The 18,276-nt window shown below is 37.1% G+C and overlaps 1 protein-coding gene across 4 annotated transcripts in view; it reads left to right on the top strand.

The window, feature by feature from the left end:
* The window catches only part of LOC137167129 (BDNF/NT-3 growth factors receptor-like), a 259,594-nt gene that overhangs the window by 116,881 nt on the left and 124,437 nt on the right, over positions 1–18,276 (top strand). Inside the window, exon 12 of one of the 4 annotated variants that reach the window (XM_067569142.1) lies at positions 3,119–9,335. The exons of the other annotated variants lie outside the window; for them this stretch is intronic. Coding sequence (XP_067425243.1) covers positions 3,119–3,156 — 38 coding nt within the window. The 3' untranslated portion in view covers positions 3,157–9,335. Of the gene's footprint in view, positions 1–3,118; positions 9,336–18,276 lie in introns of those variants that run through there. 4 annotated transcript variants of the gene reach the window in all.

The following is an 18,276-nucleotide window of genomic DNA, read 5'->3' on the forward strand; positions in this document are numbered from 1 at the left end:
CATTTAACCGTCTTCTTAAAACTCTCTTCTCCTACAAGGCCTATGAATAATAATCCTTAACAATGTGATGCCATCACCTCTTCTATCTGGGGGAAAATGGAGAGCCTACTGAGGTTGTGTCTGATCTTTTTTTGTTAGGCCCCAACCCTGTGATTGAATCAATGTGCTCAAACTCTTGTGCTGATGAGGAGAAACATTGACATCAATGTTCATGAAGGCATATCATAATAATGCCATGTGAATCTGATTGCAAGACTGAAGCCCTAGGTCTTCATCCTGCAAAGACTTAAGATCAAGCTTAACATTATGCACTGTGAGTAGTCCATTGCCTTCAGGGGTATTACTCCAGTGCGTAACGTTAAGTACGTGTGTAAATCTTTGTAGAATCAGTGCTGTATACTGTAAACTCTTCAGGTCAGAGCCATATGTCTGATTCTGTTTTGACACTGGTGTAATTCTGCTGACTTCGCAGGAGTTACTCTTTATTCACACTGGAATAACTAAGAAGATAATTAGTGCCCAGATCTGTGTCCAGTGCAGTGCCAAGCACTTATTGGCTTTTAACAAATAATAATAATAATTAGACTACTGAATGAAACCTAGGAATCAAATTGGTTTTCAATCATTTTCATTGCCTAACATGACTAAATTGCAATAGGCAAGCAATGAGTTTGAGGTTGGAAAAGAAAACTTAGCTCTTTGAAATTCTTTCACTTACAATAATCAAAGTTGATGTTACTAATACGTGAGAAGTTTGTTTATATGTAATTTGAAATTAAACTTTAGATTTAACAATGAAAAAGCCTGTACAGATGTTCTGAGTGTCCTAGCAATAAACTTACAATAACAATGATGATCATCCAGCAACATTAAATATTAGTATACAAGTTAACACTCCCAAACAGCAACATTTTAAAAAAATCAAATTGAGATAATGATTTACCACAGAACAATTGCAGTGATTTTAATGTGCAGTGTAGTGATATTAATGTTCAATTATATTGTTTTGAACTCTGCATCTTGGAATTCTTCATGTACCTGCAACATAGCCTTAATACGGTCATTTAATTTAAGATCCTTTATCTATGTGAAAGGAGGAAAGCAGGAGAACGTTCAGGATTAAAATAATCTAAATTGTAATAAAATCACTGAATCCAACAATAACATAGTATTCTTTAGAGTAGGTAAAATACTCATCACTACATGTGATTATTACCTTATGTAGCTAATCTTCTCAACAGCAATCTAGCCTGAAGCCTTCCTCTCACAACAGTTAAAAACGGTGCCTGTGCAGAAATTGGGCAGCTCAGAATTGTTACACACTTGTACTGAAATTATATTTTGTATGTGGATTAGCCAAATCTCTCTCTCTCTCTCTCTCTCTCCCTGTTTTTGTTGGCTTATCATTCTGAGTCCCATAGATTGTTTCAGCGAACAGGAATTTTGCACACACCCTCTTGAAAACGTGAAGTAGCACCTAACCAGCATGTTTGGTTTCCATATGTGCTACTACCAACACTCCAAAAGAAGATATTAATAACTCATAAAGATTTAAATTAGCAAGAAAATTCATTGTAAATGAGTCAGTCACTTTTACTTACTTTCTCACAGCCAAATTCAACTCCCATTGAAGTCAATAGTAAAATTCCCATTAACTCATATAGGACCAGGATTTGGCTCTAAACCTTTGGTTGTTTGGAGTGATCTGATATGTAGATAAGGTTTGATCTCTTCACAAATCTTTGTGAATTTACTGAGGCAAGATTTAAAAAAGACCTACTAATGAAATTTATATTTGCAGGAATATAGTGCTCGTAATTCCAATTCTCATATTATTTCCTTATTTTTTGTGTCATTAGAACAAATAATGGTAACAATCAACAGTGATGTACATAATAACACAATTACAGTCAGACAATAGCCTGTGTAAGATGATGCTGTGCTGGGAAGTATTTATGATTTATAATTAGGTGTTTGAATTTAATCCAAATCCAAAACTGGTTTTCCTTAAGGCTTTAAGCTTTAGACCACCATTGTTAAGGTTCACAAAGTGGGCTTAATGGTAGAGAGAGGAAAAAATTGACCTGATATAAAAAAAAAAAAAAAAAGTTCAGTTTTAGTCATTGATGTGGCTGTTGATTTTTAGAGGTAATGAATCAATTATGAAAAAATTGGTACTTTTTCCTCAGTTATTATTTTCTCATTCATAACAAAGTAGATCAAAGATGGTCATGACACTCAGAGCTGGATCCAGCACCTAGCTAGTGTGGAGTGTTTTGCATATAAACACAAGGTAAAAAGTAGTGAGCACCTGGGAACCTGATTCTGCATTAATAAGAACACTGCAGTGGGATAGCCAATTTTCTCATGCCAAGCAGACAGAACAGAGCCAAGAGAAAGAAAGAGGAAAAAAAAAAAAGGGGGGGGGCGGGGAGATGCATGCTGATGATCACCCTCAAGCCCAACTCCTCAGACACTTCCATGTTCTATCCACATCTACTACTTGTTTTATCTTGGGCTCTTGAGAGTATGGCAGCAGCTCTGACTAAGGTTCTTCTGTTCAATGCGGAGGACTAGTGCTTATACTTACATGTTCCCATTTATTATCACGGTTCGTATAGCACTACTGAGTCAGTACATGGTGCTATATTACAGATACCTTGCATGTTTCGTGTATCAGCATTTATAGGTATTTAAAACTTGATAGACTGTTGTTGTGCTCGTTCTGATACCATTCTTTTTAGGAACAGCATACTGCATATGCATAATTATGCATATGAAAATATGTCCTCCACCATAGTCTCTATCTACTAGTTGTATTGTATTGCATCTTATTGTGAATATTATTCATGTGTTCGACATACAAACAGCATGTCTTATAATATTTGATTTTTAATTAAATAATAAAAACCATACCCATAATACACAGCAAATTATGCATTTTCCATAAACTATGTTCAGTTTTTATTTATCATTAATTTTGCACATGTTTTTAAATGCATTCCATGTTTATCTGTCTTATCTCAACTTAGTGTTCATCTGTGTTTATTTCCTTGTATTAATTTTTCCTTGAATTTTGTTAAGCATGATTTCTCATATTTTATTTTGTTTCTTTTAGGTTTTGTTTTGTTTCATAAGATCCCACTGGATGGGTAAATGAAATAAGGAAAAAAAAATGAGAGAGGGGCTGTTGAGCTTGTTTGTTGAAGCTGTATGCTGCACGCTAGGGAGTGGACATTGTTCTTGTCCTGTGAATTGCCACATCCCCTTGGACTTCTCTTTTAGACATGGGTTGTGTTTGGAGCATTCTAGACGTACACACAGCTCATTAGTTGTTTTGGAGACCTCAGGGCAAAATCAGCCCTTCCATCGCTATAAAACTCAAGAAAGGACAGAAATAAGCTATCAGATTCTTTTTTATTGTTCTGTTTTTACTGCGGCTTCAAAGTGGCATTTAAATGCAATTTGGTTACATTGTTTTCTCTGTCAAAAAGATTTCTGTTTGAACTTAACTGGAAAGATGTTGGTGTTATAGAAATAATATTTATTAAAGGTGAACTGCAAAGATTTTTTGTATTTAAAAAAAAATCATATGTTTAAGGACTAGGTTCTACAAACACTTTTGCATGTGCTTAACTTTAAATGTGTGAGTAGTCCCATGGATTTCAATGGGACTATTGATGTACTTAAAGCAAATTGGGGCTGAAAATCCATTGCCTTTACTTGGAAGATTCTGGTGAACAAGAATTACATCAGTAAGGGTTACAGGATCAGGCCTTAATTTATGTGAGTTGATTGAGCAAAGCTTGTAAGCAATCACTTAAGCCCATCCTTGTTCAGCATATCACTTAACTATGTGCTTAACTTTAGGCATGTGCTTGTGTCCTATGCTGGACTGCGATGGTTTGAGTTGGAGCTTAAAGTGCCGATGATCGACACCATAAGGTGTTATTTTTGCCTACAAATCAAACACACACATGCATTTGCAGGATCAAGGCTTACACTTAAAACATGATTTTTGAAAGTCATTTCCATGTCAAATACCAGCCGAATTCTGAATTCAGCACTTGAGCTTTCCTATTCAGAAGGTGACATCAGGGTAAGAAAGAAGAAAAAATTATCAGTGAAAAAAAATACGTTTTTGAAATTAAAAAAAAAAAAAAAAATGAGTTAAGAGAATTCCCAGAAAGAGAAGCCGAGATGAATCTCTATAGAAATAAATTATTGTAAAGATTGGGCGTTTCCTTCTCCACACACCAAATTTGTGGGTTTTGAATGAATGAAAGTCCGTTTGAATTCCTCATAGTCTGTTAGAAGCTGAGGACGTGCTATGTATCATTTATGGTTTATCTAGATAATAAATATTATTTGATTATTTATTTTAACGTGATATTTAGTGAAAAAGAAGGGTTCAGATTACTTTATCTCCTTTGCATTTGCTTTTCTTTCTCTTTCCTTTTTTCATTCACCCCATTTTTTTTCCTGCTCTCTGTATTGGTGTGGTTTTTTGCTGCTGTACTCTCAATTTTTAGCTTTAGTCTATTTTACAATATTCTATATTGCATCATTTGTTTTTGCTCATGTTTGCTTCCATGCGTTCCCTTTGTTCTTCCTTTTTTTATTGTGTATGATCTCTCCTTCGCCTTTGGCTTTTTCCCAATCTATTCCTCTTTCTCAGCCCCCAACCCTTTGACTGTCGTCTTACTTTCCCTCCAGTCTTTCACAGCCATCAGTCACCTTTCCCTAGGCGTCTACCCTGAAGGAATCTGCCTTTGAGACTGGGAACATGGCTCCATTTGTACACATCTTGTCCCAGATAGGGAGTTATTTCTTTCTTTCTTCACTGATTTGACAAGTGGAGTGGTTGGGGTATTTTCTTTCCTCCCCACAAGCCCACTGAGGTGTTCTCTCCTGCTGCTCGCCTGTGTAATGGATGGAGATGGAGTTGGAATTCAGTGTGTGTTCAAAATCCACAATGTCTCAGGTCAACCAACACATGCTTTCCTGGAGCAGCAGCATTTGGGGGATGGCAACAGTTAGGCTGTTTTTCACAGTCACTCAGTTGGAGTGATATCAGCTAAACCTTTCTTTTGTTCCTTGAAATAAAATCAGAGAACATCGGCCTTGTCTTTTCCAAATGCCTGAGGAAGTGCTCTTTCAAATCATGTGTTTTTGGAGATAACTAATATCTTCTTCCCTACTGATCCTTTTAACTCGTTTTTTTAAATTAGCTTATGCACTGACATCTTGTTTGCCCATGCATCTCCAACCTTATTTAAATTGCTTCTGATGTCACTGGGCCTGATTCTAATCTCTAATACACTTCTGTAAATCAGGGATAACCGAACTGAAGTTAATGGAATCACAAAAGAATAACACTGATGTGGTATCAGAGCTTGGTCTGCTGGGCCAAATTCCAGTCTCAATTTCAATGGTGCAAATTCATTGTGTTTCAGGAAAGTTAGTCCATGTTTATTCCTGTGTAAATGAGATCAGTATCTGGCCCTTTCTTTTTTGGCAGGGAAAAGACCAAATGCCAATTCAGAATGTGGCAGCTAAATTAAGGAAAAGATGTTTTTGAAATATTTTTGGTTTTAAAATTTAGTATGTACATTCTGTTGCTGATTTAGGATCTTACCTGACATATTTTGTGGTTTATTTTGTAACTCTTTGCAGTTCAACTTTAAAAAACAATAATAGGTTTGAATTTCAATTAGCTCTACATGTACTGACACAGTATTTTGGATTTTATGTAACCAAGACATTAACATTAACAAATCAGAACTGATTTATGCACCATTGATAGAGATATCTATCTATCAATCATTGTAGGATATCCTTGTTGCGTATTTTGTACTATATCTTTTACATTAGCCACTGAATGCACTGTTACTTAATACAGATATTCACAGAGCCTAATGGATTACAGCATGTGATTAGTTACTGCTTCTTTTTTAACAGTGACAATGTTTAAATAATGGAACTAGGCTACCTGTTGCTAAATATTTTATTTCCATTATGTGAACAGATTAGCCTCTTCAAGCTAAAGGGAGTTGAACTTTAAGCAGGGAGATTGCAATACACCCTACATTGCTATTTTTCAGCTTGATTGTAAATGACATTGCCTGTCACTTTAGAGATTCTAATCTGCCCAAATGGTGTTGGTTTACAAAGGGCTCAGCTAATTACAGAATTCCTGACCCTTTAAAATAAAGTGAGATTCAAACTAAGGGTCAGGCAAGAGCCATTAAAATGGTAAAAGTCACTGAACATCCAGCATTTGATTCTAAAAAGCTTTTATGTAATTTCACTGAGCAATAACATGTTTATGAAACATTTAAAGGCCAAGTTTACAAGTTTGCCAGACCTGAAAGGAAAACAGAAATGTATTTGCAGTATTACATTAAAAGGGGTTTCTTTATGCTATAATTTGTTTTAAAATGAGGATTAGTAGATCAAGCAGATAAGGGCTTTAAAAGGCTATATGATGAAACCTTTCTATTGGTGAGCAGTTATCTACATGAATAGTTGAAGTGACTTCAGTGGGACTACTGCTCACCAATGTAAACAAGGGATTGCACAATCAGCTCCTTTTAATAAATATCTGCTCCTGCCCCCACTGAAGTCAATGGAAGTTTTTTGATGGAAGCAAATCCCCATCAGGGCAGGAAATATCTCCAGGAAAACTATGAACAGCATTTTAGTAGAAACAATTCCACTTCATATATTTCCTGTATTTATTGTTCCTAAATCTTTGTGGCTATTAAGCAGAATCAGTACAACCCTTTTCCTCTCTCTTGCCACAAATGGCCCCTAAAAATATTTTTTCAGGGATTACAAGTCTTTGTATGGGCACCTACAATTACAGGTGAGAGGATGCAGTTTCTATTGGTTCTGATCATAACTTTCACATGAAGATCCAGTGTTTAAAGGGCCCTCCATCCAGCTGCCAGTTTTGTGCCTGTATTTAATTGCTGGCATAAATGCCAACATCTGGACATCTAACTCTGTTTTTCTGATGCAGTGAGATAGATATTCAAAAGCTAGCAATTCAAGGCCTGTAAAATTGGAGGTGATTTTTAAAAAACCCCAAACCCTCAGTCCTGAGGTCTTTTTCATTCAAGTTTATTTTCTTTTGTTGCATCTTTAATATATGAGGTCATAACAATCCTCTTCTGCAGATATAGTGTTGGGCAACCACAACAGATGTGCATGTTCACGTCAGAGAATATCCAAAGGCTTTTCTGAAGTAGAGGTGAATGACTTTGGTTTGGGGGCTGAAACAAAGTACCGGAAAAAAAAATTTCAGGCTGAACAAAATATTTAATTAAAACTGAAACAAAATGGTTTTTTTCCTATTTTTCCCCCTTTTTTGTTTTGTAAATAAATCTCTCTAAATGTATAAACAAAATGTTGTTTCAAAATGAAAAGTTGAAACATTTCATTTTAAAAATATTGAAAACTATTTGCAGAATGTAATCCAAATTCATGAACAGTTTGGGTTAAACTGGATTTTTTGGCAAATGGTCTGAAAAATCCCACCCAACTCTAATCTGAAGCATGTTCCAGTTTTTTTAAACTACTTCATCCCCTCCTTCCCTGAAACTCTTGAAGACTTCACTGACTTCTCCCTGTCCTTTCAAGCCTTCAGTGGCCCCCAACTTTTCCTCCCTGTCATCATCCAGGAAGCCCCATCTTCATTTTTATTGCCCTCTACCAGGTCCGTTTCCCTGTGTGCACACACATTCTGACACATTAATTCCAGGACCCAGTAGCCATGGCTGAATTTAACTGTTGCACACGATGTGGCTAGGTGCACCCAAGTGCAGTGTATACCCCAAATATGCGAGATTTATGCTGACAGCATTGTAGGGAACATAGAGATCACTGTTGTTATATGTTTCGCTACCTCGCTTCCACAAAAATGTCTGGGACAAAACTTCCAAAAATGGCCTCTGTCTATGCTAGCGCTTTACTACTCATAACTATCCTCTGCTCTGAAAATGCAAATGGATTAGTTAGATGAAAATAAGACGTTTGACTATTCTGTTTATTTTCACAAGTGCTATTTTTAGGCCCATCTGTAGAGGATTAATTGAGGCTACTTCGCAGCTCTCCCCATAAGAATTTAAACTTTTGAAGACTGAAGTAATAATGGTAGTGTCAGGAAGTAAAATACACAGCAAGAAACTAAAACTAATTGCTTCTGCATTGTATAAAATAATTACAGTTGCATTAACAAGAACACATGGTGGTGTAAACGTGAGTAGATCCCTTGTCTTTAACGGAACAGCACCACCTTATGCCAATTGGCAATCTGACCCACTGTGTTCAGTGCGGAAAATGTACAGACCATCTCTTAAAGGTGCAGAGTTGCAGGGAGATCAAGATAGATTGAAGAGGTCAGTTATGAGTTTAAGCATTTGCAGTGATTATCGAAAGTGCTAGAAATAGCCTCAACTCCAGGTAAATCTTTAAAATGAAACTGAAGGCAGGAGGTGAAAGTTCCAATCATTTTCTTCCATAATATCACAAACCATTGCTAGGTTTAATTTAATCACAGAATAAATGGGACAGTGCACACATCTGCACAATAAAACGGAGTTACTTTACAGTTCAGCCATTTGCTGAAAAATATAGAAGCACAAAAATTGCTCTGTAGGATTTCAGATGTGTGTGTGGGGAGGGGGGTAGTTAGTTATAATGAACTATTGGTGGAAACTGAGTGAAATCCTGGCCCTATTGAGATCAACTGAAGTTTCCCATTGACTTAACAGAGCCGGGATTTCACTCTGATTTTAAACCTGATTGTGTGCCCACTTAAACCAGTTTTCTACCATTGTAATGCCATTGATTTAATTGGATTTACTGCTGATTTATACCAGTGTGAGAGCAGAATTAGGCCCTCATATCGCAAATCAAGCATGAGTATATAGGTTTCTTAAGTAAATTTGAAACTTCTCTCTGCCGTTCAGAACCTTATACCCTTAGTTGTTTTTTAAATTTTAGTTTCAGTATAGAAAATATAACCTCTCCATATCCAAAGTCTGTCTTCTCATGTATCAAGGGAAATAATGCTCCAAATAATTATCAACAACTAGGAAAAGCATTCCTAACATATCTTTTTAAAAATACATTTGCTGTAATCCATCAACAAGTTGTGAAACTTAGATTTTCCACTCCCAATATAGGTTTAAAGCTGATTTATATTTCTTGTAAATAATTGACAATCATTCTTTTTTGTTTCAAATACTATCTTAATAATGTGGACAGATTACATAAATGTACTTGCTGGACTTATTTTTAACAGGCCAATAAAGTTTTATAATTCATTATCATTGTGTCTTGCACTCTTAATAAATACTCAGCACGCACTTGAACTTTTACCAGTAATGTAGAGTATATTATTGGAAAACATGTAATTCTATAGGGTGTGTCTTCAGTTATCACATGGTACCAGATGTTATAAATCAGTACAGCCTATGGATGTGTTTTTGTTTAGTTGTGAACAGCTGGATTTAAAACATTTATTACCCAAAAATCCTTGTAACACAAACATTTTTGAATGGTGAGTCCTGCTTAAAATTAAAAAAAGATCTGGGAGACTAAATTTACAAAGATGGACAAAGTGCACATCATTTGTGCATACAATTAGGCATCTGTATATTCAGATCAGGTAATTTCACATCTAACTATGGCCTTGATCCTACAAGAGAATGCTTCAGTTGGGCTCTCCATAAGCAGAGAGGTCTACCCACATCCATCCCATTTAAGTATGAGCTTACCGGATCGGAGCTTAAGTGCTTCACACTCACACAGCTGTTGTGTTCTTTTTTTGGAGACTGCTCAGATAATATGGTCCTTTTAAATAGATTTATATAATGTTGGATGCTAGGGGGGACCATGCTGTTTTTTTAAATAACTTTGAAGGAAAAATCAGTAATAAGGTTTGAAAATTTGAATGTCATTGTGGCACTGTGAGCAACCATCCTGGTTTTCTGAAGGACCTATAGAGGTAGAGAAAACAAGTTAAGAATGTTGAAACAATTATGTCGTAGCTCAAGCCCACGTTTTGCCCTGTTTGCTTTCTGCACAGGCATGTCATATTTTCCCATGGATTTCATCCCTGTGATTGGAACTTGGCAGATTCAGATTTTGCATGATAAATTGTTCATGTTTGTGAAATGTATAGTCCCATATTTTCTTTCTGGGAGGATTGTAGATCCCTGCACATTTTACCAAATCAGCCTATTATGACTATAAGGAATGACTAATTTTTCTTAAAGTTGGCATGGTGACTATGTCAGATAGCATCTGTGTAAAATATGCTTTTTCAGCACTCATGTAAAATGTGCTATTGGAGACTATGTAATGGAGCTTCATCATCCAAAAGAAATGAGCCTGATGAAAGGCCCATTCATTTATTTTAAAAGACTTTATATCTAACTTTCTGTTATTGTAATTCAAAGGGATATTGTCCATATTAATTTAAGTCCAAAATATAGGTGATTTAAAAAAAAAGACAGGGGGGATCAGAGGGGTTATAAAATGTAGTATGTATAGAAATGTTTTAATGAAGTAAAATCAGTGAAAAGTGTATGGGTTTTGCAATGAAATATTTTGCTGCAGAGCTTGTCCCAAACACAAATAGCACTATGCTCTCTAAGGAGGAGAATCAGAAAATGAAACAGGAAAGAAACAAAAATGAAACTGACTATTTACACTGTCTAAGCTGAGTGAAGACAATAAGGAAGCAGGTTAAGTGGTAAAAAGAGATTTAGACTTTTTCAGTTATTTAAAATTTAATAATCCAAGATGGTGGTAAAAACACAAGCAAGGATTCCTTTTAAAGATATATGAATTATATCTTAACAGTTATTCCTTACAAAAGTAAGGTTTTAATAATGTTTCTTTACCAAGGGGGATTAGACAGAAACACTAAACTGCACACATTCAACATTTTTACCAATATATGTCATATGTAAAATTGCTTTTGATAGTGCCATTTAATTTTTTCATTTTGAACACTGTGCAAGAAGCAAATGTCAGTTTCATAAATTTTTTTGTTTAATTTCCTATTTTTTAATATAGGAAAGGAATGAGATATCATTATTATCAGTGTATAGTAACTGTTTTATTCCTACATTGTGTTACTAGTCACAAGGTTTAAAGGGCTATAGGTTAAATAATTAAACACAAAATGCAAATCTTGCAGTTCTGAGTATAGCAGTATTTCATGTCATAAGACTACAGAATTGGGCACAAAGTGAAAAAGGGCAAGAAATTCTAAACTCAGATGTTCAGATTATTCTGACAAAAGCCCTTTGGAGGCAAAAATGTGTTAATTGTTAAAGTAAATAATATATATATATATATTGCTAATGCAGAGGTCTTGGAACTGGAGTTCTGAAGCTGAGAACATTTTGAAGTCAGGATAGTAAAAAATTAGTTTTGTTTAAGACTTACCATTCAAACTTCTGGCAACCATATTGTCAGAGAAAATCTTTAATGATGGAATATTGATGATGTGAATAAACAGAGTAGAGTGTTTAAAAAGATACAACCCACCCCAAAATATAGAACTGCTGGTCTGGGGGCGGGGGAGGGTAGGAGGTGAGTCTAATTGCTCAATTAGGGTAAACTGCAAAGAATGGTGGTTATTCCTAATAAATAGATTCACCAATCCAGCAACAAAATAGCTTCTACAATACTTTACTGGTTACCCAGAAGCCAAAAACACAGTTCCCTTAAAGCAGTCCAGCCCTGAGCTTCCACCCAGGCAGCCAATTCAAATATGATGAGGATTACTGAAAATCTTGTTCATCATATAAAATAGTTCTATCAATTCCAAAGGACTGGACACATTACCAACCAAGTCAATGAATATTTCAAACCTTACCCAAATACATGCTTACAGCCAATTCTTATTAACTAAATGTATATTTATTAAAAAAGAAAGAAGCGAGTATTAGTTAAATGATCATTATACATACAAATAAGAATAAAGTCCACAGGTCAATTTCATAATAGAGGTGGTTATCTGAGTTGCAAAAATTCTTTTCTGGAATCCGTTCATAGGTTATAATCCATTCGATAGTTCATGTATGGAATCTGTAAAATTTCTTCCATCAGAAACAGCTGGGTGATCCAGATAGTAGCTGGGATCTTAATCTTGCGACTTGACTCTCCCCCCACAAGGCTTAAGCCATCCTAAAATAACAGGATCAGGGCCACCAAGTCCATTTATAGATCCTTGGCAGGCTTATCAATATTTTCTTGACAGCAGGTGTCCCTTGAGTGAAGAATAGTAACGCATAATGTCCTTTGAGGTAAAACCTCCTATTTCCTATGCACACTGGTAACTAGCTGCATTAGCATAAGACAATTACCCATCAACAGCCATTCACAGGTAGATACTACAAACTTCAAAGAAAAATAAAAACAAAGATATTACTACATTCAAGTTCCATCTAAATATTAATATCTTCTTTTTATCTATGACCTGACAGAATATAGTGACAGACAGGAAATATTTGGTTACATCAATAACCACTAACAAGATTATAGGTAAACACAGACATACACAGCCATTATTTACTTCCAGTCTTCTAATAACACAAGTCTTAACTTCAAAGCTCTGGTCTATACAATATGGCTTTGTTGGCTATTTACAAGGAATGGCTCTAATTACCATTTGTATTTTCTTCCAGTATGTTTTTAAAGGTTGATTTTGGGTCATCCAGCCTGCTAATGGCATGACCCTTTCTGGCTCAGTGTCACAACTGCATTTAAAAAGCCTATAAAGACTGCAAGAAATGGATAAAGGCTTTCCTTTTAAAGTGCACAAAAAACCCAACAAACAAACAAAAACCACAGAAAGGCATATTTGAAACAGAAGAGGAAATGATTTTGCATTAGATCTAATGACCGATCACAAGCTGATGCTGATACCTCCCCTGCAGCCCACTACTCTACCTTATTTTGATGATTCATACCTTGTTCCCGCAGCCTCGGTGATCTCACTGTGCCTGCATGCTTCATGATGGTAAACTTTACACACAATTCCAGTTATAAGCAACAACCTTAATCAATACAGTCTTAATTAAAACCTTAGGAAGAGTGCACTGCAGTAATGTAACCTGAAAAGGGATAAGTGTGGCAAAGTCTATCCCTGAAAAAATAGGTCCCATAATCTCCATTCTTTCTTGCCAAATGAAGACGATACAAATCACGCTTGGGAATTGCTGTTACCTCTACATCCAAGATTCAATATGATGCCTGAGTTGTGACCCTGAGTAACAAAAAGTAGGCATGCTCTTCTCTCTAGGGAGCTGAAAACATTTCCAGTATTTGTTTTGATGAAATGGAGATGTAGAGGTCAGTATCATCATCCATACCTAGGCCATATTTCCTTACTGACTCTCCTAATGTTAAATACAAAGGGTGAGAGAATAGAAACCTGTGAAACTCCATGTGGCCAGATGAGCAATTTCTCCAAAATACTCGGGACTGTCTCAAAGTCAGGAGCATAACTCCATTCAAGAGGAGCTCCATCTACTCCTGCAAGTGTTAACAGATGTATTAACACCACATCATTCTCCAGAGCACTGAGGCTGATGACGGACCTGGGTGAATCAGCATAGACACTTCATCCATTTACAAGACATGCACAGAACCCTTTGCTTAGTACATGCAGTACTCTTCCTGCCCCTCTTCAGTAGCTAAAAGGGTGAGCCATGTCTACACTTCCCTATAGGATTATGCGTTGCCAAAATGCAGAAGAATGAAAGGGTGAGACACTCAAGTCCACTTGTACTAAATACCTAACAGCTGCTGAGAATAGTCCATCTACACAACCGTGCATGTGTGGGCCCCCACACACATACATAACTATTTTCTATGCACACCTATATATTTTATAAGCACAAAATGAAAATTAGACTGACTTAATTGTTCTGAACTTCAAACGAGTTCATGTTGCCTGAAATATAAGCGATAAGACAGAAACATGAAGGAAAAACATTTAATTTTACTCTCTGATGCTCTGTGCCCATTAGCTTGCAATTGGGTATATATCAGCAGAGGACCAGTCCCCAGTGAAATCAATGGAAGACTTTCATTGACTGCAGGGGCTTTGTACTAGGGTCCTGTTGGACACGATTGCGCAGTGTATTGAATGGTGTTCCAGTCAGGTTCACTATATATGAAGAGATATCCAGCTTTACTGGCTTAATTCCCCTTTCCCTTTTGTTAAACCAGAAGTAACTTCACTGCAATCTGTGGCATTACGTCTGTGATTTAATTTAGAGGTACACTACTTGGATTACACATTGGGGCAGAGACTCTCTTTTGCTCTGTGTTTTACAGGGTCTAGCACAAGGAGGTCTTGGTCTGTGACTGGGTCTTCTCATGCTAGTGCTATACAAATAATTAATTATAATTATTAATAATAAATCAATGTAACCGACAGGACAATCAGACCTGTGTTGACCAAATTAGCAAGTTTGGCAGTATTTGCTCATTTTTTAGCAATCAACCCAAACCTGAAAAAATATGAACTGATGATCAGTGATCTCTACCTTTTGTTTTGGAGGGAGGTACAGGAGAATTTTCTTCATTTTTTCTTCACTAATTTTTAATATATCGGTCATAAGAAAAGTGAACAAACCCACCAAGAAATGCAGACATCACTGATTCAAGGTCCATTTGCGTAAAAGAATATGAATCAAAATCAGGTAAGTTCAGATATCTTTGCAGTAAATTCCTAGAACATTTCCTGCATAGAATAACTTGTCAGGTATGTGAAATATATTTTTTGAAATGGAATATTCTCAGGCCAGTCTTCTTCCTGCGTGTACTAATTCAGTCATTGCTTCTCATATATATATATATCAGTGTGGGTTCCCCATTGTGAATTCCCAAATCCTCATTGCAGGCAAAGAGTTCTCAATCATTTTATTAGGCTGGCATACAAATCATGTTTCTTTCTCTGGAAAGAAATGTTCATGCGTAATTGTATTTTTCCCTATGAAAAGGATCCGAGCTTTCCCTCCCCGATCTCCTCTTCATATGTTATTTCAATCCAGACATAAAAAATTAATGCTTTGAAATCCTGGCTGAATTGTTGCTTTATATCAGGACTATGTATCCTTTCAGCTGGAAGATGATGAAATCAGATTTCCCAGGAGACCACATTTCCAAATATAGTGATTTTGGGCAATGTGTATGGTTTATGTTGATACTGGACACTTACTGATCAGTGTGGATACCAGTGAGACACGGTACGCCCGATTTGCAGATCAATAAGGTTTAATGTGCACGGTTTTCTATAGATATACTAGCTGAATACAAAACTTAAAATTAACTACAATATATCACACTCACTAAGCCGGAGAACTAAGCAGTTACTCAGAAGGCTGTATACAGGAACAGCTTTCTTCAGGGGCCCTGCCAGGGAGTCAGTGGATCCTCTGGACCGACTGGCAGCACCTCCCGTGGAGTCAGGTGTTGATGAAGTGCGCCCCTTTGTCTAAATAATGACTTCTTAGACGCTTCCATAAACAACTTTTACCTAATTACCTCTCTACTCATTATCATATATGCTAATTACCTACATTGTGTTTTCATCCTTAACTACATTCCATTCTCACCATGATAATTGGGGTCATCAAAACAACATCTGGTAATAGGAGGGGCGGTGTAAAAATATGCCCCTTGGCAATGAAACAGTGTACCTCCAGACGTTCAAGGATAACTTCTTGTTCCCATCACCGTTATCTATGTGCAGGACTTTTTGCAAAGAGTCTGGTCACATCCCTGCTGGGCTCAGTTAGTGGCCTTGGTTTCATGGCTCAGGCCCCTGGCTGTGTCAAGCAGCATTTCATCCCTTATAAAATAAATCAAGGGAATGTATTAGTCTGTGATTTTGCCATCGCAGTTGTTGACACACAGGGATGGTGTCTGCCTGTGTTGTCCTAACTGCAATCAGATCCTTGTCTGCCTCCCTAAGAATATGTCTGCACTGCAGAGAAACACCCGAGGTTGGCAGGCGTCAGCAGGTTGACTTGGGCTCGCGGGCTCAGGCTGCGGGGCTATAAAATTGCAGTCTAGACATCTGGGCTTGAGCTGGAGCCTGGAGTCTGAGACCCTGGAATCGGAGAGGATCCCAAAGTGCAGGCACCAGCCTGAGACTAAACATCTACGCTGCAGTTTTATAATCCAGCAGCCCGATGCCCCCCGCGAGCCCGAATCAGCTGAACCAGCTGTGGATGTTTGATTGCAGTGTAGACATACCCTTAATTTCCTGTGCCTCGGGGCTCGGGTGAGATCTCTCTCCGTGCACTATTTGTGAGTGACCCGTCCTCAATAAAATATATCCACTTTCACTGAGCAAACAGAAATTTTCTCACATCACCTTCGATACAAAGCAATTGCACGTGCAGCCGCACAGCCTGGGTGTCCACTTCCTTGCATCTTGTGTCCGCATTGACACCTGTGCCACGTGGCTGTGAAATTGAACACACAGGAGAAGCAAACAAAAATGAAGCAAATTAATTTAAAATTGAAGCTTGTGTTTCATTCAGACTGGAAATAAAGGGTAGACGGGGAGAATAAGTAGCCTTACGAACAATTTCCCCAAGGTATGTTTTGAATTTGCCATCACTGACAATTTTTAAGTCAAGATTGGATGTTTTTCTAAAAGATCTGCTCCAGGAATTATTTTGGGAAAGTTCTATGACCTGTGTTATTCAGGAGATCAGACAAGATGATCACAAGGGTCTTTTCTGGCCTTAGACTCTATTAATCTATTTTTGTGGTGTTTACTCGATATTAGTCAGAACCTTTGCAACTTTATTAAAAGGATTTTAATTTAATTTTAGTTCAATTTTTTTCTGCATAAAAATCATTTGGAGAATTTTTCCAGTTCATTTGCAAAATACTGATTTATGCACATTTTAAAATGTGTTGTTTAACAAATTAAAGGAGTTAGTAAACCAGTTCCATTTTGAGCTGTTAGGTGATGAGTTTATATGGTGTACACTGTATTCAGATGATTTACTATTGAACTCAAAGACCATAAATTACTTTGGTCTGATTTGTAAATCTGTGTTCAGCATTATATTCATGATTACTATGCAAGTTAATGTGTTTAACCCAAATATGGTTTTTAATTCATATTATGAAAAACAATTACTGGGTGTGAACAGTAATTAAGATTCTAATTATAACAGCTGTTTTAAAAATGCTAAAATGGCATAACTTGCAATATAAAATGTCAAAAAGTTGCTGCAATCCTATTCTTGAAATGAAGTTTTGCTTTATTTATAGGAACATAAAGTGACATCTGAAATGAGTTCGTGTCTCCTTTTTGTTATCCTATTAAAAATGTCGATAGATGTATTAACATCTCTGTTTTCATTCTTCTATATGACAATGTTCAGCCTAGGAGTGAATTTTTGCAGCCAATTTGCAAACTTCTGGAAAAATTCTTCAGGCCAGATCAGCTGCTAAAAAATGATATGGCTCCATTGACTTTAGCTGGGTTACAATAATATACAGAAGTTGAGGATATGGGCCCAGGTGCATGAAGAGTTGACACAGTCATGTGGTCAGGGCTCCTGTTGGTCTAAATCTGCCCCTGATAACATAGCAAAATTTACAGGAAGGGAAAGCCATCCATGAGTTAGCACTTGTGGAGTTCTTGATGCATTCTTGTAACCAATGCAGGATTAGTGACAGTATGGAATGGCACAGAGGGAGTAACCTGCAAAACCTGTGGTACCTGAGGATTCATGGGGAATGCAATGTACCACCCTGTAAAACCTATCACATCTCCAGGGATAACTTGCTCCTCTGTGTGACTTGCTGGATTCTATTCCCCCCAGGGAGGAACCTGAAGAAACCCTGGTGGCACTGCTACTTCCTGCCAGACCTCCTCCTCCTTGTCTTTGTGTGCAGGCACAGAGCCTTATTTAAAGCTTTCCAAAGGAGCACATGCCCAGGCATGCTACCAGCACTGCGGAGGCATGGGTTTCAAGGGGGGTGTAGCATGTTGCAGTGCCTCTATTTAACTCTCCATCCTTCTGGAATCATGGATTTCTTCTTCACCCCACTTTACTCATTCTGTTCCCATATGTGCCTTAGAGTGGAGCGGTGAGCAGAACCTATTCACCTGAGGGTATAACTTGCCTGTGACAAGTGAAAACCACAGTGCCTACTAAAGGACTGTCCTGCCGTCCCTACATATGCCTAACTCCCGCTGGAGCCCATGGCAAT

Source organism: Emydura macquarii, unplaced genomic scaffold (assembly GCF_026122565.2).
Source record: "Emydura macquarii macquarii isolate MOO-44397 ecotype Brisbane River unplaced genomic scaffold, CSIRO-AGI_Emac_v2 contig_2897, whole genome shotgun sequence".
Classification (NCBI taxonomy): Eukaryota; Metazoa; Chordata; order Testudines; family Chelidae; genus Emydura; species Emydura macquarii.